Source organism: Ailuropoda melanoleuca, chromosome 5 (genome assembly GCF_002007445.2).
Source record: "Ailuropoda melanoleuca isolate Jingjing chromosome 5, ASM200744v2, whole genome shotgun sequence".
NCBI classification, from domain to species: domain Eukaryota; kingdom Metazoa; phylum Chordata; class Mammalia; order Carnivora; family Ursidae; genus Ailuropoda; species Ailuropoda melanoleuca.
In genome coordinates this window covers 7,149,774-7,176,151 of record NC_048222.1, presented here as the reverse complement: position 1 = coordinate 7,176,151, position 26,378 = coordinate 7,149,774, and the positions used below count along the sequence as shown (strand labels likewise).

General features: G+C 42.2%; 1 protein-coding gene across 9 annotated transcripts in view; it reads right to left on the bottom strand.

Moving 5' to 3' along the window:
- MBOAT1 (membrane bound O-acyltransferase domain containing 1) overlaps positions 1–26,378 on the bottom strand; it is a 115,725-nt gene that overhangs the window by 11,633 nt on the left and 77,714 nt on the right. For 6 of the 9 annotated variants that reach the window (XR_004625361.1, XM_034660266.1, XM_034660269.1 and 3 more), the window contains 7 exons: positions 19,686–19,741; positions 17,541–17,595; positions 15,901–16,084; positions 13,432–13,624; positions 7,324–7,427; positions 4,983–5,047; positions 2,676–2,808 (listed from right to left, as the gene is read on the bottom strand). Coding sequence is in view for 7 of the 9 variants with exons in the window: in XM_034660266.1 (XP_034516157.1) it covers positions 2,676–2,808; positions 4,983–5,047; positions 7,324–7,427; positions 13,432–13,624; positions 15,901–16,084; positions 17,541–17,595; positions 19,686–19,741 (790 nt within the window). In the remaining 2 variants the exon portion in view is untranslated. The remainder of the gene's footprint in view (positions 1–2,675; positions 2,809–4,982; positions 5,048–7,323; positions 7,428–13,431; positions 13,625–15,900; positions 16,085–17,540; positions 17,596–19,685; positions 19,742–26,378) is intronic. The other 3 variants (XR_004625362.1, XM_034660268.1, XM_034660267.1) reach the window with 1 other exon arrangement.

The following is a 26,378-nucleotide window of genomic DNA, read 5'->3' as shown; positions in this document are numbered from 1 at the left end:
GCAGAAGATATGAACAGACACTTTTCCAATGATGACATACAAATGGCTAACAGACACATGAAAAAATGTTGTACATCATTAGCCATCAGGGAAATCCAAATCAAAACCACACTAAGATACCACTNTACAAATGGCTAACAGACACATGAAAAAATGTTGTACATCATTAGCCATCAGGGAAATCCAAATCAAAACCACACTAAGATACCACTTTATACCAGTTAGAATGGCAAAAATTGACAAGGCAAGAAACAACAATTGCTGGAGAGGATGTGGAGAAAGGGGATCCCTCCTACATTGTTGGTGGGAATGCAAGTTGGTACAGCCACTCTGGAAAACAGTGTGGAGGTCCCTTAAAAAGTTGAAAATTGAACTACCCTATGACCCAGCCATTGCACTACTGGGTATTTACCCCAAAGATACAGACGTAGTGAAGAGAAGGGCCATGTGCACCCCAATGTTCATAGCAGCATTGTCCACAATAGCTAATCGTGGAAAGAGCCAAGATGCCCTTCAACAGATGACTGGATTAAGAAGTTGTGGTCCATATAAACAATGGAATATTACTCAGCTATCAGAAAGAACGAGTTCTCAACATTTGCTACAACATGGACGGCACTGGAGGAGATAATGCTAATTGGAAATAAGCAGAGAAAGACAATCATATGATTTCTCTCATCTATGGAACATAAGAACTAGGAAGATCGGTAGGGGAAGAAAGGGATAAAGAAAGGGGGGGTAATCAGAAGGGGGAATGAAACATGAGAGACTATGGACTATGAGAAACAAACTGAGGGCTTCAGAGGGGAAGGGGGTGGGGGAATGGGATAGACGGGTGATGGGTAGTAAGGAGGGCACGTATTGCATGGTGCACTGGGTGTTATACGCAACTAATGAATCATCAAACTTTACATCAGAAACCAGGGATGTACTGTATGATGACTAACATAATAAAAAACATTAAAACAAACCAAACAAACAAACAAAAAACTCCTTCTTGGCCCCGAGTTCAAGCTAGAGCCAGAGCTCCATCCATTCGGGACACATGAGCGGTATCAGCGCATAAGACACTTCATTACTGAGTTCATTCTCCTGGGAATCCTGTTCTATCAACCCTTTCTACACCCTACCTACCTCATTTGTGAAAAATATTTCCAGGCCTTCTGAAAAGGAAATCAGTGCTTTTATACCAACTGAGATCACAGAGCTAAAGACATCTTCAGGAAGAATACGCTGGACATATTAATAAACAAAATTCTGGTCCTTGTTTTAGTTTGTCCTGGCCATCTGCTCTTTACTTTTATAATCTAAGTAGGTAGATAAATGGGAGAAGAGAAAATGTGTTCTTTGCTACCCATGTACAATATATACTTTATTTTAAAAGTACACTCATCAGCATGAGTCATAATCAATTATCATTCTTGTTCACACATCTATTCTAACAAACATTCACCTAACTAAAACAGGAGTTCCATGGGGAAGGGAATCCTGTTCACTGTGGTATCCCAGTGCCCAGAACCCAAACTGGCACATAGGTGGGCTCCTGAAATATTCATAGAGTACATGAATTCAAGAATGAGTGAATAGCTCTGTTGGGGCTCCTAAATTCACATCCAAACTACAGTTTGACACATGTCATTAAACATTCCTGGCACTAGGGGTGCCTGGGTGGCTCAGTTGTTAAGCATCTGCCTTGGGATCAAGCCCCACATTGGGCTCCTCCGCTGGGAGCCTGCTTCTTCCTCTCCCACTCCCCCTGCTTGTGTTCCCTCTTTCACTGGTTGTCTCTCTGTCAAAATAAATAAAATCTTAAAAAAAAGAAAAAATTCCTGGCACCCGAATAAGGAAAGCCACAAAACACTATTTGACAATCAGCACACTGAGCTGCAATGAACATAAATGCTTGTCTCATTCTTTAAGGACAAGCATATTTTTTATGTCTTTATCATCCTGCTCTACAACCAGCAGATGATAGGAACACTCTAGGACAAACTGAAGCCTACCCCAAAAACCTAGAGAACTGAATTTATAAAATTCACGAAGAATTTCACATAAAGTAATTTACTGGATCAGGCATGACAGCATGAAAAGTTAGAGCAATCTCTAACAACACAGTTCCTATGGCTGCAATTTTACTGGCTGCAGAGACTCATTTCTAAGCTTAGGATAATGAACTGAGAAGTGATGATGAGAATAAGGAAAATGAAGCCTACAGAGCCTCAATTACTAATCTTCATCTGTACTTGGTAGACTTTCTGTTTAAAAATGTTTTTAGCCTCTATAAAGATGGGGCCCCTGGGTGGCTCAGTCAAGCATCCAACTCTTGGTTTCGGCTCCGGTCATGATCTCAGGGTTGTGGGATCAAGCCCTATGTGGGGCTCCGTGCTCAGCACAGAGTCTGTTTGTCCTTCTCCCTCTGCCCCTCCCCTGACTCACACACTTGTGCTCTCTCCTCTCTCTAAATAAATCTTTAAAAAAAATTTTTTTTTATCTTTTAAGGTATTAAACATTCATTATTGCTAAAATTCCTTTTTGCAAACACCATCTATAAATAACATGAAAATAGTTCATCATTTTATGGCCAAAAATTCCTATACATCGAAGTATTTCTCTAATGGCAGACATAGAGTCATCCGATTATTAAGGAAAAGCTCCTACAACCAAAAGAAGCTTACCGTTCTGGCTGCTACTGTGACGAGGATTCCAGTTAAGAAGGTAAAATAGTATCCAGGATAGACACCATGCCACAAGGCAGACAAGACGAAGGTTAGCACCGTAGGGTACCATGGAACCCGTTCATAGCATACTCTATGAAGACAGGAAGATACGAGTCGCAGGTCAGGCATACTAGAAACGTTTACCTACACTTCCGTCTTCAGACCATGCAAAAATCACCTGATCAGTCCACTGTCAGGGATTTCAATGCCATCCCAGCTGCCTGAACTCCATGTCCTGAATGCTATCAGACAGGCAATTCACAGTCCAATCATCTGGGGAGTGGAATATGAAGTTTTAACCTCACGGAACTAAATGACCTAGACACCATCATACTATGTCTACTAAAGTCCAAGTGGTCACTCTATGCAGTAAGAGCTCCTGCCTTGTGAAACTTACTCCACCAATACCCTGATCTACTGGGAATACGTCCGGGTAAGTGCCACTAGCACGACAAATGTTAAAATCAGGAGAGCATCTTTAGACGCAGATATCCTCATGTAGTCAAAGTTAATTCATCTTTCCAGCCTGGCCCCCATGCCACCTAGCTAGCCAATGCTGCAGACCCTTTCATCTCTCTTGGCAATGACTCCAGCACAAAATCGGCGTGTCGGCTACATGACTTTCTAGCTCTTACAGTGTCCGTTGGATTACAATCCATGAATTTGCTTTAAAAAGTGATAGTGTGAGGATCTAGAACTTGTCTGCAAATACCTTGGAGATCTTTGACTCTTGGCTGTTTATTAACACAAATTCAATCTACAAAGCACCAATAGCACTTATGTGGTTTACTAAACAAGAGGACCCGAATAAAAAAATAGGAATTCAAACAGTTAACCCCAATCCAGCTGTGTATGGGTTGTTAAAAGTAACCGATTTGAACCCAAACTAAGGGTTATGGCTCCCTTTTCATATAAAGAAAGAGAATGCATTTGGAGAGAGAAACATAGGACTGGGACACCACTTGCAATGTTTCTTTGACATGGGGTAGTTTGCCCAGGTATTTGTTTCTTACCCTCTGTATCTTTTTGTACAAATAAGATATTTCATCTTCTAAAATGATGCTGTAATATTTTTTTTCATTTATTAGGTGCTCACGTTGTTCAGTCATCTTAGAACATAAACTCCTACTGGAGACAGTAGGACTCTTGGTACATTGGGATTGCCCAATTTACAGAAATAGAGTTTTATGCTAAAATTATTGAAAAAATACGGGGTGCCTGGGTGGCTTAGTTGGTTAAGCATCTGCCTTCAGCTCAGGTCATGATCCCAGGGTCCTGGGATTGAGTCCCGAATTGGGCTCCCAGCTCAGCGGGGTGCCCGCTTCTCCCTCTCCCTCTTTACTACTCCTCCTGTTTGTGCTCTCTTGCTCTCTGTCAAATAAATGAAATCTTTAAAAATAAAAAATAAAAATTGACAAAATTAATAGCAATAATAGGTGCAAATTTTCCAAATTGCGTGTTCAGATCAACTTCCGGACAACAGTGCATGAACTTACCTTGGAGGTGTTACTATACATGGTCTCTTACCCCCATGTTGTGACCCGTGAAAAATGCTATGGATCAAAAACAGAATCTCCAGCCTGATAGTTTCAGACTCTCCCTGCACTCATATGATAGGAACAGTCACTAGCTAGAGTTTGTTGCTTCAAGGATAGCATATTATTAGTTCCGTATTAAGTCAACTTTCCAATTTTGGAATGTGCAGGGAAACAAAAGGCCAGAGAAGCAGGAACAAAGAACACAAAGTTAAAAAGCATAAATATCTGGGGTACTAAAAAGCTTTGAATACTAGGGATAAATGGAGATTGTCAGTGATTCGATGCTGACATTGACCCTCGACATCTGAGCAATGTACCCTCCTCTAGGGAAGCGGCAGCACAACACAGAGCCTGGCTGTTGGGGCTCTTCTCTAATCCTCATTAGCTGTGTGACTTCGGGCAAGTGACGTAACCTCTCTGTGTTTCACTTTCCTCATCTGTAAAATGGGGCTAACTACCAACCACTCATAGGATTGCTATGCAAACTGAAACGAGAGGCTGTGCCCAGGAATGGCACTATGAAGTGTTGCACTAAAATAAACAGGCTCCACTGTGACCTTCTCACATCACTACTTTTCTACTTTTCCATTTCCAGGGCATAGATGTTACTACAAAACAAAAGTGTCGGGTGACAGAGCACGACGGGCAGCGCGGCCGCTCATCTGGTGACTCCCATCTAAACATATCCCAGTGCCATGAGGAATGAGGTCATTTATATTTTTCTTACCGCTTTAGCCAAGTAGCTGTCTGAATATTCCAGTTTTCTAAGTACATTTTGAAACTTGTGGCAGTCTAGAAGGAAGAAAATAACACCTATCATTAGCTTTAAAAATACCCCAAGTAATGGAAAGTCGTCCCCAGAATTTCCCTGGTGGCAGATGAAATGTGCTATTTCAATAGAGACTCCTCCATCGAGAGTACATCAGCTGTTCCGTCCTACGCAGGAAAATTTTCTGGTATTTATAAGATTTACTTTGCACCAAAACTTGGCTTGCAAAGTCTTCATTTCCCTCAAAATTTATTTTCAAATTATAGGAAAATGGAAGGAATGTCTTGTAGGTTTTTCTTCCACTCTGGTTAAAAAAAAAAAATTTTTTTTTTCAGTCATCTGAGTTTTAAAACTAAATACTCTAAAAGGGGCTTTGCCACCGGAAAAGTTTAATCATGTCAGTTCAGGGCCTTTCTGAGGACAGCCTAAATTTGTCATCATTCACTATGTGGCCGTCTATAAACTAGGTCAGTCTTGTGAAGTTATTCTGCAAATAGCAGCTCAAATTCAAATGCTTCCAGTTGTATTTAGAACAGTGAGAGATTTCATGCGTGAAAGGGTCTCAATACCAAAAAGAAAACAAACATCACCCAACTGGCAATGATACGGGTACCAAAGAAGAGAGATTCTAAAATAAGCCATCACTTGAGTTTTCTCATTAAATAAAAAAAATTTAAAAAAAATTTTTTTTTAAAAGATCTGATCAAAGGCCGGTAGTAGAAAGCATAAAGCAAACATTCGAGAACCGGAATTCCTGATTGTAGAGGGGCCACTTTTTTCTAGTTCAACGCTAAGAAAATCTTACACCACACACTGGCCTAACATAGTATGTTTGGAGGGAAGGAGAGAGATGATGGATGGATGTATGGATGGACTGATTGGTAGATGGGGAGATGGAGAGATATCGTATGATGACTTTTTATTTCAAAACCCTGAGGGGTGTTATTTAGGTCTTCTCTGGCTAATAAAATGTTATATGCACAGCTTCAAGGTACCTTAACTAAATCAGACTTCCCTGGTTTTCTTTAGCTATTTGCTATCGACTCTACTGAATATGCAAAATCCCTCCTTCTGGTTTTCTTTAATAATAAAGATACAACTTATAACCTAGCCCTTTACCCTGACCATATACCCACAGTGAAAGGACTGTGTCTTGGTATCCTGGTGGGCTGCAAAGGACATGTATCCACAGCACTCCGAGGCAGCCAGCAGTGATCTGGGATTTTTGAGGAAGAGAAGAATTTTAGTGGGAAAAGGGAGCAAAGTCCTAACACATTTGGACTCTCTTGGGTCGTCATCTGTATAGAAATGAGAAGCTTGTAGATTATCCACACGGCTTTTCCAAAAATGAGAAAGGTCGTTCTGGAGGCTGCAACTTGGTTTAAGCCATTTAAGATGAAGAGAAGCCTCCGGCATCGGGAAGGTGGAGAAAGAACATCCATGTCTCCTCCTGGCCGAATGCCCACCTAACGGGAAGCAGGTGGTCAGTCTCCACCTCCCTGGTTTCTTGCTCTAAATGCATATCCCCTTCCACTCAGACTCTCCAATGGCACCCTGCCTGCCCTGTGGTGGGCAGGAAACCACAACCAACAGCACATCTGAGTCACCTGGCTACAGAATCGGCCCTTCTCTAAGTGAGAACCTTGTCCTCACTTCCTCCCAGCAGCAAGGAGGGAAGGGTCAAACACTGGGCCTTCCACTCTGCTCTGAGGGCTCACAATGCCAGGAAAACCGAGAATGATGGGTCCCAAGAGCCCACCTCTGAAGATGAGGACATCTTGAGAGCCACGGTCCAAAAACAAAGCCAGTGAAAGACAAAAACCACACTGATTCTAGTGGCCTAAAAGCTATGTGCCGTGACCGTTCTTCGTAAAAGCAAATGAATTAGAAATGTTTCAAAAGGAACAGCAGAGAATGCTTGCAATATTAAAAACCTAAATACAGGAGCTTCTCGTCTGTATTCTTGACTGAAGAAAGCAGAACATGAAACAGGAGAAAATGACATTTGTACTTTCTAGTTGAGAGAACAGGAATGTAAACAACAGAAAGATTTTCCTGGCTCTTTTTCAGATTTCTGCATGTCATTCCGTGAACCATTATAACTTTCAAGAAAGTAGGTATCTTTAAAAAACAGGAAAAATCCTAAGACACAGAATGTCCCGGAGGCTGCTGGATCTGGCATTCCCTGATCGCTTTGCCTTGGACACTCTGAGGAAGAGCTTCCAGGGATACCACACTCAAAGCAAATCATTTGCTTTATTCACCGTGGGAGCTTGATTGAAAAGCATAATAGACTCACCTCAATTTTCCAGATGTTTAGGTTAGAAAGCAGATCCCAACAGAAATTTCCATTCTTATCCACTCCGCTGAAGCCAAAGCCAGCTGCGTTATTCACTGCATCAGCTATGGTTTTTAAAACAACACATTAGGATATGGAACAAAAGTCATATTGCTGCTTTAAAAGATATTAAACGTCTGTCTAGCTTTAAGATTGAGAGATAGGCAGTAGTTTCTCCGTGGAAAAGAAACCAAAACAATTGACCTGGTACCATTATAAATCACAGAAATCTTTTGGGCTCTTTGGTGGCCTTCATTTTTATTCATTCGTTAGCATTTAGTGAGCAGCTGCTAAATAAAAAGGGACCAGGTGCTCCTAAAATGCAAAACGAAAATAATAGAAAAATGAACCAGCACCAAGCAATAGGATTTAGTGACCAACTTGATGGAAGAGGGGAGAAAGGCAAGAAGGTAAACATACATCTAAGCTCAGAAGCAGAGGCCAGAAGAAACAGGGGAGCCAGGAGACTTGGACAGGTCCAAGAGCTGTCATTAAAGATGGCACGGCATGAACGGATAGCATTAAGTCAGGACGAGAACCAGCTCTGAAACAGAAATTGGAGCTCATTCTGGACATATTAAGCATGACATGCCAGTAGGTATCAGCCAGGGCTGCCAAGATACAGTTAGAAAAGTCTAGAGCACAAGACAAAGAGCAGAGCTAGTGATGTGAATTTGGGGCCAGCCACCACGGAGACCACACATGGACCCAATTACCAAAGTATCCTACCCATGAAGTCAGTTTGGGATAGCTCCTGCTTCCAACTTTATTCAACTTCACGGAACGATAAGAAAATGTCCCCCTGCAGTGAGTATAACATTTCTAATTCCTTAATTATGTGATGTTGTAATCAAATAGAGACCTGAGGAAATCGATATACTTTTATGATGACCAGAAGGCTGTCTCTTTTCACTTAGTTCAAGTTAATTCCGTTAGAATATTTTCTTTAAAAAAAAAACAAAAACAACTTTAACACCCTAAAAAAACAAATAATCCAATTAAAAAATGGGCAGAAGACATGAGCAGACATTTCTCCAAAGAAGACATCCAGATGGCCAACAGACACATGAAAAGATGTTCAATATCATTCATCATCAGGAAAATGCAAATCAAAACTGCAATGAAATATCACCTCACACCTGTCAGAATGGCTAAAAACACACAAGAAAGAAGTGTTGGTGAGGATGTGGAGAAAAAGGAGGCCTCTTGCACTGTTGGTAGGAATACAAACTGGGGCAGCCACCGCGGAAAACAGTACGGAGGTTCCTCAAAAAATTAAAAATAGAACTACCCTGTGATCCAGTAATCACACTACTGGGTATTTGCCCCCAAAATACAAAAATACTAAAAGCTACATGCACCCCTATGTTTATAGCAGCATTATTACAACAGCCAAACTATGGAAACACCCCAAGTGTCCATCGATAGATGAATGGATAAAGAAGATGTGGTATGTATATACACAATAGAAATTACCCAGCCATAAGAACAATGAAATCGTGCCATTTGCAATAACATGGATGGATCTAGAGGGTTATAATGCTAAGCAAAATAAGTCAGAAAGACAAACACCATATGCTCTCACTCCTATGTGGAATTTAAGACGACAAACAAAGGAAAAATGAGACAAACCAAGAAACAAACTCTGAACTGCAGGGAACTGATGGTTCGCAGAAGGGAGGTGGGTGGGGGATGGGGAACTAGGTGATGGGGATTAAGGCGTGCACTTGTCATGAGCACCGGGTGACGTATGGACGTGTTGAATTACTGCCTTGCATACCTAAACCAATAACACTGTATTCTAACTATACTGGAATTAAGTAAAAAATAAGTAAACCAAAGCACAGCACTGTAAGGTCTTAGATCCGGGGAGATCGAGAAATCTTTCTTGAGGGTCTAGTCATTCTTTTCCATAAAAGTTCAGGTCCAGCTCCAGAGCGACTTCTGAAGGGATACTCTCAAGAAAAACAACCTGTTCTGTGTTTGTCCCCTTTCCTTTTGGCATAGCTGGTGATTTAACACTGCTTATCTTATGCTTGGCCTCACTGGGAAATGATCTGGTTTCTTTTTAGAAGGAAGGATGAAAAGTACTGAGAGCCTCTAAGTCATTCTCCCAAGCCGACTGGATGGAAACTCAGTGGAAAATGAAAGGAACAACTAAGCAGAGGTGTGCCCGTTAAGAAATGAAGTTTTTTTTTAAATTTAATATTTTTTTATTATACTAGTCACCATACAGTACATCCCTAGTTTTTGATGTAAAGTTCCATGATTCATTACTTGCGTATAACACCCAGTGCACTGCAATATGTGCCCTCAATACCCATCACCAGCCTGTCCCATTCCCCGCCCCCCCAAAGCCCTCAGTTTGTTTCCCAGAGTCCACTGTCTCTCGTGGTTCATTCCCCCTTCTGTTTACCCCCCCTTTCTTCTTCCCTTTCTTCTCCTACCGATCTTCCTACTTCTTATGTCCCATAAATGAGTGAAACCAAAGACTGGTATCCAAGATCTACAAAGAACTTCTCCAATTCAATACACGAGAAATAAACAAATCGTAAAATGGGCAGAAGATATGAACAGACACTTTTGTAAAGAAATGAAGTTTTAAATGTGTGGGAAGAAACTGAATGACAAGATAAGCTGAAGCAGGAGAAGAGGAGCCCTTTGGGGTCTGTGCTGGAAACGAAAACCAGGGCTGGCCAGGCAGTATGGGACCAGCAGCCCTGCAACTCCTTCTCTTACCGCCAGCCTTGTCTAAAACCCAGAACAACTTCTCTTCTGGGTGCCTACGATCTTTCCAGGACTTTATAAAGCACTTTATAGGCCTTCTCCTTCGGCGCCCCCAGCAGTGTGAAGATGCTGGGTGAGGGTGGGCTCTAGGGGCAGAGCCCCCTGCTTCTGGGTCTCCACTGAGCAACATACTGAACAGATGGCCTCGAGAGAGTTGACTGACATCTAGAAACCCATTCCCTTGAGAAGAAAATGGATATTAGAGTGGTACCTATCTTAAAGCCACGTTGAAAGAATTAAACAAGGCATGAATGGAGCTCATAGTCCAGTGCCTAGCCCAAGTCAGCACTTAAGAAATGTCAGCTGCTGTTCTCCCCGACCCACTTGCCAAAGCTTAGTGAGGCTAACATTCGGATCACTCAGGTGGTAAACAGTGCCAGGCTCTGAATGCTAGAAAGGATTCTGATCCCACCACCTGAGGGGCTAGGAGTCTCTGAAAGACCAAAGAAAGTCCAGAACAGTGGCTCTCAGATGTTGGGCTGAGAGGCTAGGGAATGCCTGCTTCCCCCTCGTTCATTCCACCACCATTTATCGGTGACGCGGTTTTGTCTCTGAGCAGTTAGGAGTTCTGAGTTCAACAGCCCCAAACTGGGTTTACTTGTGGGGTCTATTGTATAATGACAGATAAAGTAACTTGGACACCCATTATTTGGGAGATTGTGATCCTTGGAACACAGACTGGGCTGAAGTTGAGTCTCACTAATAAGTACTAATTNGAGTTCACCAGCCCCAAACTGGGTTTACTTGTGGGGTCTATTGTATAATGACAGATAAAGTAACTTGGACACCCATTATTTGGGAGATTGTGATCCTTGGAACACAGCCTGGGCTGAAGTTGAGTCTCACTAATAAGTACTAATTAGGGAAAAACAACCAGAATTGTACACTAAGTCCAAGGAAAATTGCTTTAATTATCTCAATATAAACAGTAACGAGAGCGAGGCTAACACGGTGCAGCTCAGCCGAGATTCATGAAGAGGCCAGCTTTAAGGATTAAATTCATAATCACGTATAATTAGTGTATCAATTATATGTAAATGATGTTTAAGGAGCTGGATAAAACAATTATTCGGTTATGCAGTTTAAATATTCCCTGTTAGACTAGTCATTGCTTCTTTATTCATAAATAATACAAAGGTTAATTTCAGACCAGCCCATGCAATCTAAACTGTAACAAAGTTCAAACTGAGGCCATACAAATTAATGAAGTCATTCTCCTGAAGCTACCCCCCCCACCAAAAAAGAAAAAAAAAAAAAAANACCCCCCCCCCCCCCCAAAAAAAAAAAAAAAAAAAAAAAAGGAAGGGGGTATAGAAAAGAGCCAAGCCCACAGAGAAAGCTACCCACAGGAAAAGGATACTCCCAGTATCTGGGGCACTCCCAAAAGCACAGAACGATGCCAGACGCCCCCTGTTGCCTGGAACCCAGTCCCCACCACTTCCCCCACCCCCCAATACAACCCACCTCGCATTAGACTTTCCCTAGGAGGCCACACAGGGCCTTGCCTTCCTCCTAACGCAGGAGCTGATTTAGTCCAGAAGCCAGCCCTTAAGCCCTAGGATACAGAATATGGGAGCGGGAAAGGTAGGGAGAGAGGAGAGAAAAGGAAGGGTAAGTGAAGACGTAGAAAGTAGCAAGGGGAGTGAGCTGTTATCTCTTCTTTCTCTCTCTCTCTCATTCGCAAACACACACACTAAGGTTAGAGCAAAGTGGAAACATTAAGTATTTCACGTAGGAAAATAGGCCAGGTGCTCCAAGCAGGGTTCCAACCACAGTACATGTCATGCCTACCTACTGAAGAAATTACCATTCTTAAGTCATAAAGCAAGTGCAGAAAGAGGAATAAGGCTTTTGAAGCCTTCCAAAACCACCGGTCTATATTCATCATCCCCTCTGGATTGCTGGCATTGAGACAGCTCTCCATGTTACTGCCTGGTCGGTATGCCCATCTCTGTGCCTACAGACCGTTAACAATCCCGAAGGCAGAGAAGACGACAGCTCACTCACTTTCACTGTCCTCCTGGCACAGAACCTGGTACTCCACAGAAACTCCCTGAACTGAACCAAAGGGGACAAACAAAACTTCCCACACTACAAATGTTTTAAAAGCCCTCAGTTCGATCTTTCTGGCCAAGTGTCACATAAATACCACACTGGACTGAACTTCTCCCTGAACGTTTAGACCTTTAAAAATAATTTAGATCAGGACTTGGGGACAGAGAGAAATGAGGAGTTATTATTATTTTTTTTAATGGGTACAGCGTTCCTGTTTGGGGTGATGGGAAAATTCCCTACTGGAGATGGAGAGTGGTGACGGCTGCCCAACGCCGTGAATAAGCTTCATGCCACTAAGTTGTACACTAGAGATGGTTAAAACAATAAATTCTATGTTCTATTTTACCACAATAAAAAAAAAAGTAATTTAGTAGCTACCAGCTTTAATTTGGGGATAAAAACTTGGAGCATGAGAGAAAAGGAACTCAATGAAGGGCTACGTCTTCACTCACGGAACACGGACTAAGCGCTAGGCACTGAATTTAATCATCTGTTTGACTTAATAAACTAAATCAGGGCTCCCTGACATCAAGCCCCAGGTCACCTTCAGCTAAGCACTTAAATTTCCATTCCTGAGCTGCGTGCCTTATCAAAATCCCTTATCATTCCTGGTAAGTAAATAGGAGGACTTACTGCTCACTCCAGCATGGCTTTAAACTTTTCCATTCTAAAATTGTTTGCAAGGAAAGAGAGAAAAGCAAATCAAGTTGAACTTTCTACCTTAAAAAAAAAAAGTCACTTGAAATCAGTTTCTAAGGCATCAAGCTTAACTGACAATTTTTTTAAAACCCATAATTTCTTAAAGAAAAAGTGTGACCTAAGTCAGCATGTGTGTTGGTAAATTTCTTCAAGCACATCCCCTCTGTTATGCACAACCCAGAAAAATGACAAGACAGCCAGATCATTCTGGAATTTTCCCCTAACTTTCCACTATACTACTGGACAGCTCTGATTGGTGAAGGAAGCTTCCAAGTTTGGACACCTGTTAATATCATTGAGTTGAAGTGACGAAAGAAAAGGTTTGCTTTTCTCTTATCACGAATAATTGAGTTTATGGATGGCAGGACATAGGAGTGCTTTGCTGGAAAGTACACAATGATACTCGTTCAGCTGCCTCCGTCATGCATGGAACTTTTTTAGATTAGGTGATCCAAAATGCTGTTCTGTAGGGCATCCAAGGAGTCTCACTTTTCCCGCATTCACTCAGGGCCATTCCATCAAACGTACCTAATGTCCAGGCAAAGTAATACTTGGGCTTCGAGGCTTGCATGACAACATACAAGTAGGAGAGTCGAGTCAGAAAGTTTGCTTTATGAACAAACCAGTCATCGACCAGGCAGGTGACAGGGAAGGACTTCGTGAGCGTCAAAAACAGGAGGAGAGACACCAAGGTCATGCACAACTTGTGTATCACAGCTCTCTGAAAATGTGGGGGGGGGAAAATCAGTGTAACCATGCAAGACTCCGGTATGAGGAAAACAATTTCAGCAAGGGCACGTTAGGGACAAAGCGGTTCCAATAGCTGCTTTAGTTATCTTCCCTACAAGGAGCGGCGACCGGCATTCTTAGGACACAAATTGGATGCTGGGCACAGGGGCTAAATGCAGATGAATAATGCACCTCTGATACTTGAGGTCTGAATGTATCTAACATGGAAGAAAACTACTACCAGCACATTCTACCAACAAAAGGAAGGTAGTTTGTTTTTAAAGATTTGAGAGAGAGCATGAGGGGTGGGAGGGGAGGGGCAGAGGAAGAAGCAGAGTCCCCCGCTGAGCAGGGAGCCCAATGCGGGACTCAATCCCAGGACTTTGGGATCATGACCTGAGCCGAAGGCAGATGCTTCACCGACCAAGCCCCCTGGGCGCCCCCAAAAGGAAGGTGGTTTTATGACCCAAAACATAAGAGAAAGAACGTTACAGGGTGGCAATCTTCCATCAGAAAGAAATAACCATTTGCCTTCCACTTCTGTCCCCAGCAGAGTCAAGGAAATGGGTCTGAATCACCACAAGGAGGACAGAGGCTCAGCTAGGAAGGATTTTGTGCAGGTTTTGAAATGCCTGAGCTGGGACATGAGTAGGTAATGGAATGCCTTAGATAGACTTCCAGGATGGTTTATGTGTAGTCTGCTCTAGCATTAAGATGTGCTGGCATTTTAAATGTCTCTGGACCAAGTGATTTTGCCCAGGGTCCCCAACATTCCAGGGGATGTCATTCAACATCAACACAACTATAGTTCCCGACTTTATAAAAACAGGCCACGTTCGGGGGCGCCTGGGTGGCTCAGTTGGTTAAGCATCCAACTCTTGATGTTGGCTCAGGTCGTGATCTCGTGGGTCGTGAGATCGAGCCAAGTTTCAGGCTCTGCATTCAGCACCAAGATGGCTTAAGGTTCTCTCCCTCCCCCTCTGCCCCTCCCCCCACTCATGCTTGCTCTCTCGCACACGCTCTCTCTCAGATAAATAAATCTTTAAGAAAAAAAAAGGGGGGGGCATTTTGTTTTTGTTTTTGTTAATATGGGGATACCAATAGCACCTCCTCAGAGCGGCCTGAGGTTCAGGTGAATGAGTATTTGCAAGGTACCAAGAACAGCATCGGGCTCCCAGTCAAGTGCTCACCATGCCAGGCCGCGATTATGACAACACACTGAGGAAGCACCACCCTGGGAGTAGCAGCCGCCTCCCACCGATGTGTCTTTAGCCAAAATACCACCTGACCACTTCGCTTTCTCTGTGCACAAAAATGCAAGGGTCTCCCAGGAGAGTGAGATAAGATGCTGTGATCATATTCTCTAAATAAGAGCATGTGAAACACAAAAGCACCCTGGCAGATTCTGCCAAGAGACACCTGCGACTCCTTCGATGTCTCATGGCCATAGTGACCTCACTCCCACACTGTTTCAATAACGCAGGAAGAGCTGAGACAGTTTGACACCATGACCTGTTGAAGACCCAACTGTGTCAAAACCATCTGAAAATTCACGCTTAGTAAGTCACTTAAATTTTCAAATAATTAACTTTGCTTAGACTTCAGCATTTATAAAATATCTCAATTAGGCTCATTTTCTCCTTTTTCCAATTTTCCCTATTCCTTCAACCAATTGCAAACTCCCCTGATATTGGACCTGAAGAAATTTAGCATATTTGTGAAGTCTGATACATTATCCTAATATTGACTAATTTGAAATTCATAAAATTCAGGTTAAAATTAAAACGATTTCCAAAAACCATCTTAAACTCTCAAAGTCGATAAAACCGATCTCTAAGCATGCCAACCTAAAACTGGTTTCCCGCACAAGAAGCAGGCTCTGCAATAAAAAAACAATCACATTTATTCTGGTTTCCACTCCCTCCCTACCCCCCTTTCATGACATTATCCTTTGGCTGGATATGAATTTCTATTCATAAAGACAAAAAAGCACTCATAAATCCGAATGTGTTAACTAGCACAGTGCTGAGTGCACTGTAAGCATTAAATATTGGCTATTGGCTGCTTGACTATTGGATTGATGGCTTTAATATTTCCAGCCAGTGAGCTCTGCTGTGAGGCAAACGGGGGTGAAGGGGAGTTACTGGCCAAGCTTTCTGGTAAACTGTTTGGCTTTTTAATTAGAACAATTACTGGTGAGAGTCAGCCCTGGCAACAGAGCTCTATTTTTCTGGAGCTCTGGGTAAATACTTGGCACTAAACACTTACAGTGGGAGAAGGCTCTGGCAGGCTGTGGAAACCTCTCTGTTTCCAGTTCACTTCCAGCAACTTCGTGGGTATGTGTCTTCCCTCAATGAAGGCTATATAATCCTTGAAATTGTTGCAAGGGCCAGCTATGACACTCATGAAGTTGAGAAGGTAGCTTAAGTATTCCAAAAAAGTGGGTTTTACTCTGTGAAAATAACATTAAAAAAAAGGTGAAAAGCCTTCAGTCTTGGGATTTTTCTTTTAGATCCGCAGGGAAGCCAATCGTAAACACAGGCGTTGTCGTTGTAGATGATGAAGCATGACGTGATCTTTCTCTGTTCTGGTTCTCTCAACATCCACCTGAGCTAGAAACCTTGCGGAAAGGACAAGTTAATAGAGGTGGGTTAATAGAGAAGCCGCCGCGCTCCCTGGCGCCCTCTGCTGGCCGACGGCGGCTATAGACACGGAGGGCGAGGAGGTTCAGAGTCATTCTGAGGCTGGGACATGTTCTTTCTCAGCAACCTTAGTTGCCTGCAAGAGAAAATGAAGGTAATAAACATGAGGCAGGGTGGGAACCTGACCTAATGTGAGTTGATCGAGATGCTGCGAAACGGGAAAACTCCCTCCCAACTGCCAAAATAAACACAAAACAAATGATGGGTGGAACCAGTTTCCACTGGAAGAGGACACACGAAACCAGCACTCTAGCAGTCTCCTGTCTGCTCTGGCATCCAGGCGTGAGGTCCCAACCACAGACAAAAGCAGTGGCAGGGAAAAACTCTATAGAGACCAGTTCTAGGTAGTGTTTGGCATGTAAAGAGGCAGAACAGTATGGTGGGGAAAGGCTCCCTAAAATGCCACGGCTAACCAGTCACTGGAATTATGCCCCACATATACATCCCCATAGACAGAGCAAAGAATCTGATTTGTTAGTTTCTTGCACTGAGTCTCCATTGCTTCCTAGTCCCAATCCCTTAATGTGAAAACGAGGCACTGTGAAAACGAGGCACTCAATCTCCGTACCACTCAGGACCCTCTCTCTCTTCCTTACCCTGACTCCCCCTGAAAGTCCCCTATTGGAACCCTCCACTGTGGCTGCCCATCCTTCTCCTATGTGCTACCCCACAAGGCACTTGAATTCCCTATCAGTGTTATTCTCCTCCCTTGCAGCCTCCCTTCCTCTGCAACACCCACACCAGCCACAGTCTGCCTTCAGCCCGCTTCCTGCTTCCTGCCTCCTACTCCCCAGCCTACAGTCCTCTCTCCAGCCCTGCTTCCTACCCGTTTTCATAGTGGCATTTAATCATACTGATGTGCACTGATAATAGTTTCCTGAGGACCCTTAGACACATGCCCACTAAAAATAACTCTGTAATAGACATACAAGGGCAGTGAAGGAGAATCTTGCAAAACTAACAAAATTCCAGACCCATGTACTCTCTGGCCCAGCAATCCCACTCTGGGAATCCATCCCCTTGCTATACGCAAACGTATTTAAAATGACCTAGGAACAGGGTTTGTAAAAGCCAAAGATTGGCAGACAACCCAAGTATCCATCAATAGATCTATTCATAAACAATAATACATCCATATAGTGGAAAAATGAGGAAACTTTCTAGACGCTGATATACAAAAGGTTGAGAATATATCGTTAAACTTACTTTACAGCAAGTCGATGTTGTTCAGCGGAGAGATCTTCAGCTCTTCGACCTAATCCTATAAAAAAGAGAAAATGTACAAATAAGATGTTTGAAGTAAAGTAGAAAATTCTAAAAGAGGCTTACAAAAGTCATTTGGAAAAAAAATGATTTATTCCACATTTATTTCATAAATCATAAAATCATTTTTTTAAATGCTCTGGATTAAGGAGCTACCGACAAGTGCACGTGTGAGAAGGAAGTTCTCTGCAGGTTCTTGTGAAGAGGGGAGACAGCAGGGGTGACTCCTATTTAAACTGCACAGTATGACATGGATCCCAGAGAACTTTCCACATCTCCGCTCTTACCAAAGTGCATGTGTCTTCATTGCTACACAAGAGAGAGAAGCCTGCCTTTGCAGCCTGCACCCGCTCAAAGACCTCCCTGGTTACGCTGGCTGCAGGCACCCGCTACCAACTGAGAGCATGCGTGTGGAATGGGGAAAGGAACAGGGGACTTTCCTCTTCCCAAAATAAACAGGAAATATAATTCTGAACACGGGGAAAATACAAAAGACGTATCAGGTGATGATTCTTCTTTTAAAATTCATCCATGCCAGGGAAAAACAAAACAAACCAACCCAACCAAATCGCCTTTGTACTTCTCATAAAATTTATATGTTAACTTATAGCCGAAGAAACTGAAGTGTCGTCTAATAAGCTATAGACATGGGACTACAAAGCTGGATACCCAGCTAAGACCCAGATGACGGTCACCAATCATAAAGGCAATTCAGAAATATGCATAAAGGAAGACAGTGTTTCTGGCATTTGTTGTTCCTACTACACACGAGAAATAAAGAAATGGCAAATACACATCTGTCTGCACATAAGGGTTGCTCCAGAAAATCAGGTAAGCTGAGAATGCTTTAAAAAGTAAATTCAGGCAAAAGCCTGTTAAAAAAAAAAAAAAGGAAAAAAAAAAAGGTAGTGCTGTTTTTTGTTGTTGTTGTTTTAAAATCACACTCACTTTTTCCTACAATGTCAACAATACACCTCTGGCAATCCTAGAAATTAAATTGATTTTAACTATCGGTTTATGTGCTAATGTTAGTCTATTATAACTCTACCAACTGGACTTTTAGGTACAAAAACATTTAACAACTCCCCCCGGTGCCGTGGACTTTCCCATTTTGGGCCCTAAAAGTCTCATGTCGTGGGAAACTGCTCAGTTCTGGACAAACCACGACAGTTGGTCACCCTAGAAAGACTCCATCCTTGGTGTAAAATTACCCAGTTCTCTACAGAATGACTAAATTGCCAAGTATGAACCAGGAATACCCAAGGTCAAAATGAAATTAAATCAGTTCCCAAGCTTTAAAGAAAGGTAAGACTAGCCAACAGAGACTGTAAATCGTCTCGACCTGTTAGCACATAAAGAAGCTTTCAACAGTCCAGATGAGTTTGCCGGACCAGTACAAATCTGCAGAGTATACTTTTACTAATTGCACATGACACCTCTTTACGCCCATATTGAAATCTTCCACCCAGCTGAAAGTGCCGTCCTCCTTTCCCTGGAACCAGGTTTTAATCGTGTAAATCACACTTTCTGGTCATTTTCAGGAAGGGCATGAGTGAAGAAAATGTTCAGTTTTATACAAATACAAGATTCTTCCTTCTTCCAAGGAGAAGGGTCAGGCTAATCTCATTAGATAATTTTCCAAGCCAAACAAAACAAAAACACTACACAAAACAAAGCTAGCATTAAAAATAAAATGGTTGACCAGCCAACACTATTTTTTTTTTTTTTACCTTGTGAGCATCTCAGCTTCTCAGATTAAACCAAAGAAAAAGGACGCCATTTCTTCTCAACAGATTTGGAAATGAAGGGCAGAGAGCGCCATAAATTTAAAACATTATAAAGGTAAACAGAAAACCAACTGTTCTCGGTGTAAATACTTAGCAAATCTAGACTATGGATTCAGCAGGGAAGTAGTAAATAGTAGCTGGGAAAGTAAAGAGCTTTGATTAAAGAAGCTTACAAATCTTTGACAAGTCATAGAAGATCTGCCCACACTTGGGTAAGCTCTGGACAATGGGTATAGTTTAAACGAAGAGCTCTGAGCGTCAGGCTCACTCTCAGAACCAAAAGGAGAGTCGTGTTTCTCACCATCATGAATTTGGAATGCCAAGGTCGTGATCTTCTGGGTGACAATCATCAGAGGCCTAAAAGGAAGATAGAAGAGAATCGATTGGCAGAAGGACAACTAGAAGAAACATTTATTCTAGTTCCCTGCAGTGGTGGTTCATCTCGAAGGCNAAGGTTTTTAAAAAAAAAAAAAAAAAAAAAAAAAAAAAAAAAAGAATTCAAAAATTCCCTTCCAAATCACTTTAAATAAGTAGATATAACAACACTGAATGAGATCACACCAGAAAGCCCCTCTTGCACTGTTACTCAAAGTTCCTGGGCCAGCACCATCAGCAACCTCAGGGGCTCATTAAAAATGCAGACTCTCACGCACTCCATTCCAGAACCAGAAAATGAGGACCTGCATTTTAACAAGATCTCTAGGGAAACTCTGATGCACATTAAAGTCTGAGCAGCGCCAGTTTGGGGGATACCTAATTCAGTGCCCCAGTTCCACCTGGATGAGACACATATTCTGGCTTCTTCATTCTAAAATGTTCTAACACGTGTTGTTCTATTGAAGGTTATTTTTCCATGCACACATAGTTAAGAGATACTTTTGTAAAACGCAGCCACCTGCCCATAAACCACTTAGTGACAAAAAAATAAGACCAATCCTAATTTGAAAAAAGACATCAAATAAAAACTTGTCTAAGAGATGGCACCCGTGCCGACGATGGCAAGATAGTTCAATAGAGGCAAGAATGGCTTTTTTAAAATGGTGACGGCACAACTAGATAGCCACATAAAAAGAATACAAAAGTAATTAAAAATGCATCAAAGATCTAAATGTAAGAGCGAAAACTGAAAAACTCTTAGAAGAAAACACAGGCATAAATCTTCATGACCTTAGATTTGTTGATGGTTTCTTAAATATAACACCAAAAGCACAGGTAACAAAAGAAAAATGTAGATTGAATGGATATCATTAAAACTTAAAATTCTGGGGCGCCTGGGTGGCACAGCGGTTAAGCATCTGCCTTCGGCTCAGGGCATGATCCCGGCATTATGGGATCGAGCCCTACATCAGGCTCCTCCGCTATGAGTCTGCTTCTTCCTCTCCCACTCCCCCTGCTTGTGTTCCCTCTCTTGCTGGCTGTCTCTATCTCTGTCAAATAAATAAATTAAAAAATCTTTAAAAAAAAAAAACAACCTTAAAATTCTGTGCTTCAAATGACACACACCATCAAGAAAGTGAAAAGACATTTCACAGAATGTGTGAATATATGTTCAAATCATATATCTGATAAGGGACTTGGTACTACAATATATAAAGAACTCTTACAATTCAATAAAAATAAGACAATAACCCAATTTAAAAATGGCCAAAGGGGGGCGCCTGGGTAGCGCAGTCGTTAAGCGTCTGCCCTCGGCTCAGGGCGTGATCCCGGCGTTCCGGGATCGAGTCCCACACCGGGCTCCTCCACTGGAAGCCTGCTTCTTCCTCTCCCACTCCCCTGCTGTGTTCCCTCTCTCGCTGGCTGTCTGTCTGTCACATAAATAAAAAAAAATTANCCTGCTTCTTCCTCTCCCACTCCCCTGCTGTGTTCCCTCTCTAGCTGGCTGTCTGTCTGTCACATAAATAAAAAAAAATTAAAAAAAAAATCTTTAAAAATGGCCAAAGGATCTGAATGGACATTTTCTCTGAAAAAGATATACAAATGGTAAATAAGCAGACGAAAAGATACTCAACAATAATCAGCCATCAGAGAAATGCAAACCAAATCACACACCACTTCACAAACACAAGCATGACTAGAATCAAAAAAGGTAATAAGTGTTGGTCAGGAGGTGGAGAACTGGAACCCTCATACATTGCTGGTGGGAACGTTAAAAGGTAAACACAGAGTGACTATATAACCAAGCAATTCTACTCCTAAGTATATACCCTTGAGAAATAAAAATATATCTACACAAAAATGTGTATGCAGCTGTTCAAAGCAGCATTATTCATAATAGCCCAAAAAGAAATAACCCAAATGCCCGCCAACTGATAAATGAATAAATGAAATGTGGTATGTCCAGATAATAGAATATTATTCAGCAGTAAACACAGTGAAGTCCTCACCCGTGATACAATATGGATGGACCTAGAAACCGTTACGCTAAGTGAAAGAAGCCAGACACGAAAGTCCTGTATTGTACAATTCCATTTATATGAAATAGGAGAATAGCCAAATCTACAGAGAAAGGAAGTAGATTACTGGCTGCCTAGGGTGGGCGCAATTGGGAGGAAGTCAGGACTGATGGCTAATGCATACAGGCTTCTTGGGGGGGGTGATGAAAATGTCGTATGGTTAAGTATGCTAATGGCTGCACCTGTAAATCCACTCTGTGAATATGCTCAAAACCACTACATTGTGTTCTCTAAACAGGTGAATTATATCTCAACAAAGCTGCAATTTTTATAAATGGCACCTATTTGCCAATCATCCACCCCCATTTAGTACCCTTAAGAGCTCCATTCTTGCCCAACCAGACAAGATAAAACCCAACTGCTCTACCCTAACATCCTTCAATCCTTAGTCTAGCCTGGTTTTCTGATCCACATTGTTGAGCTTTCCTACTATATTTGCCGTCTCTGACCCCCATGGATTGATGACTCATTTACACAGATGGCTAGGATAGCACCCCTGGGATGATCCTGGGATGCCACACTCCCCATGAGCTCAGGCCAAGTGTGTGGGAGGATGGGATGGGACACAGACCATTTTAGGCCAAGTCTGATATGTGACAACTGCACTCTGCCTCTTGTGAGTCCTTTTTCCTCCTTAATTCCTCCCCTTCTTGTTCCCATTTTCCATCTCTGTAAAATAATAAGCAGGTGGGGCACCTGGGTGGCTCAGTCTATCAAGCGTCCCATTTTTGGTTTCAGCTCAGCTCATGATCTCAGGATCGTGGGATCAAGCCCAGCCAGGGGCTCCACACTAAGCGTGGAGTCTGCTTGAGTTTCTCTCCCTCCTACCTGCCCTTCCCCCTACTCATGTGCATACTCTCTTTCAAATAAATAAATAAAATCTTAAAAAATAAAATAAATAACCATGTAACATTTTTAAACTATCGATATAAATAAACTATTTTAAAGTACGAATAAGTACCCTTTGAAATCTAAACACTTATGCCCAACTTTGTATCTTATTGGCAAAAGCCCAATGGCCACTTTTTGAAACAAGATTCCTAATATCACACAGGAGGCTAGCAGAAGAGAAAGGGGGTCTGACTGCAGATAGATGGGACTGCCATACTCCACCAGGACTGGTGAGAAGTAGGTGTAGCAAAATAGGGAGCCAGCCAGGTGGTCATTTGAGCACAGCCAGACATGATCATAGCTAATACTGATTATGACTTTGCTCTTTTAAATTGAAACAAAACAAAACAAAACCACTCTTCCAGAGCACTGAGGCTTGGGCCTTAGAATAAGAGCTACATTGAAGCTTTCTACAACAATGTGGTCTTACAGACCAATATAATTTTGCATCTCACCTTCCTGATAGTCAACGAGACTTTGGACCCAGAATGTATTACAGATGCCAAGAGCCATTGTTTTTTTGTTTTGTAGTGTTTTGTGTTTTTTGAAAGGGGCTCACTCTAAGTGTCACATTCAAGGTAGTTTCCAAACATGACTTTCAAAGCACAACAGTTTCTTTCCAAAGCCTTTTTATGTTTTTTTTTCCCCCCTTGCAAGATGGGAAGTCCTAGGAATCAGTAACAGGACTTACACCCCCAGCTTTCCTTACACAAAATCCAGTACAGCATTTTTAAAAATTTGAGACATACATCCTGGTGTCTATGCAATTTGCAAACCAAGTAAGTTCCTACTTTCCACTTAATTCATAGCTCCATTTTTTAAAGGGTCTAAAAAACAGATATATCAAAAAAGAAAAATGCTACAGAATTAGCCTACCTTTCTGTCTCTATAGAAATATAACACTTGTTTTCCTCTATCTGGCATTACATTTAATGTATTCCAGAATATGGTTCATGTTCAACAATGCATTAGGTAGTCTTACATATGCAATGGCCATGAGCAGAAGTCACTCCAACCTATGGGCTTTGGGGGCAAGGGCATCAATGATTAGCCACAGCTGCTGCCGATTCTATCTCCAACTTCATGCTGGGGCCACGCCCCCTCGAGCTGCTCCAGCCTGACACAGTGTGGCAGGCAATGAGGCAGGTCCCTGCAAAGGAGGCATGGTACTCCTCCCCAGGGCAAGTTTTGCTAGAGGACTTCTCACTGAACTTGTCGAAATTGTTTCAGACCTGCACTGCAGTCTTCCTTCCTTCCTTCCTTTCCTCTCTCATCTCAGGGGTCAGACATGCATTTGAATGTGATGGCTATTCCAGCCTCCCCAGTTCCCTTCACAGGCATCTCACATGACAAATCTCTTACTTCTGTTCCCATCTTAGCATCTGNCCTTTCCTCTCTCATCTCAGGGGTCAGACATGCATTTGAATGTGATGGCTATTGCAGCCTCCCCAGTTCCCTTCACAGGCATCTCACATGACAAATCTCTTACTTCTGTTCCCATCTTAGCATCTGCTCCTCAGAGAACCTGGACTAACACAATACATAATATTGAATTTCTAGTCAATAATTATTCAATATGAAGTCTGCAGTATCGGGTCTACGTAAAAACTTGTATTGTTGTCATTATTTTGGGGGGGAAATGTCCCTTCTGGAGAGGAAAAAAGCTGTGGACCAAATATAATTACTTGTCATCTGGAATACATTCAACAATATATTGCTTCTGTTTTAAACATCTCAAGAAGTTTCAAGCAACTTAAACAACTCATACATGTGGTCATGGGTTTATTAAACACAATGCACTAATAACTGGTGAAAAAGCAGATCTAAAATCTGCAAACTAGAACTAGAACCTGTTCACCACGAGGAAATGGAATTAGCATCCTCCTACCTACTCACTTTTCTAGGGGTGTAAGAAGGAGTGCCATATGCTCTTGCTCAGAAGACTTCCTCTCTCAACATTTTTTCATTGATCAATTTACTTACACTTATGAGTAGATCAGACGCCAAACTGAGAATGCCCAAGTTGTGAGATCTGAGAGTCAAATCCAAAGAGCTACTGACTTAAGAGATGAAACTTAAATACCATCCAGGTTATATTTCAGTCAAAACCTAAAATAATCCAAGATGAGTCTGATGGTTTATGATTAGAATTCATGCTAACTTTTGCAAAGCTGCAAAACCCAGCACACACGAGCACATACTACAAGTGCAGGAAGGACACAAAAAGGCTCCTTGGTGTAGCCAAAGAACTCTTCAGAACAATGAGGCCTTAACACTTGAGTTGTCTCAGATTTTGTACCCCCGAGAAGCATGCCTTGTCCATGCCTCGTACACACTCACTAGCAGTAGGTGCTGCACTTGAATTGATGGGAAACATCTGATCAATCTGAAGTCAAGGTCTGAGCCCAGCATGGCTGAAGTAGGGCCATTTCTCTTGTCTTACAAAATTTTTTCATGATTTAAAAAAAAAAAAAAGATAATCAGGTCAACTTCTGGGGAAGATGGTGAAGTAGGAGGATCCTAAGTTCACTCTGTCCCATAGATACAGCAAGAAAATAACGACACACAAGTAAATAATCCAAAAAATGACATGGAGATCGGCAGAACAGACTNCTGTTCCCTCTCTCGCTGGCTGTCTCTCCCTCTGTCAAATAAATAAATAAAATCTTTAAAAAAATAAATAAATAAATAAATAAATAAATAAATAAATAAATAAATAAATAAATAAAAAGATAATCAGGTCAACTTCTGGGGAAGATGGTGAAGTAGGAGGATCCTAAGTTCACTCTGTCCCATAGATACAGCAAGAAAATAACGACACACAAGTAAATAATCCAAAAAATGACATGGAGATCGGCAGAACAGACTTGCCACAGCTAAACACAGAGAAGAAGCCACATTGAAAAGAGTAGGAAGGGTGGAGACATGGTTGGGAACCAAACCGACTCGTCAGACTGTCTGTAGGAGGGAGGGACACTACAAGCATGGACAGGAGCAGACCTCACACCAGGCACCCCAAGCACTGGGGACTCGCACTGGGAAAACGAACCCCCATCATATTTGGCTTTGAAAACCACAAGGGCTTAACTTTGCCAGTTCTTACAACCAGCAGGGCTTAACACCTAGAACCTGAAAAATCAGCAGGCTCAGCTCTCAGACAGGTGGAGGGTGACAGGAAACTGAGTCCCAAACCCTAAAGAGACAGCATAACAAACAGCCCTGCTGAGATACAGCATAGAAGTAGCAGTTTGAAAAATACCTGCAATATCCTGTGGCATACAGAAGGAGATTTATCTACAAATCTCAGAACGTGTGCTTGAGTGGCAGGGAATCTTTAGGAATCTTCTCCAAAAACAAAAAGTGCTATTTCTCTCTCCCACACCCCTGCCTAAAGAAGACACTTGAGGAACCAGTTCAAACACTCTCCCAACTAGCTTGCTAATACGGTACAACCCCCACTCTCCTGCCCCAACCAATCTGCCCTTTGCAGGAGTCCATTCAGAACAGCACCATAAGCTGGCATTGTGCAAGCAGCTGCAATAGAGACCAGCACCACTCCAGGTGACTTCTGCCTTGGGACTGCAGCCCCAGCAGTGGACTGGGGCAGACATCTGGTCTGACTGAAGGCCCCACCCACCAACTGTCAC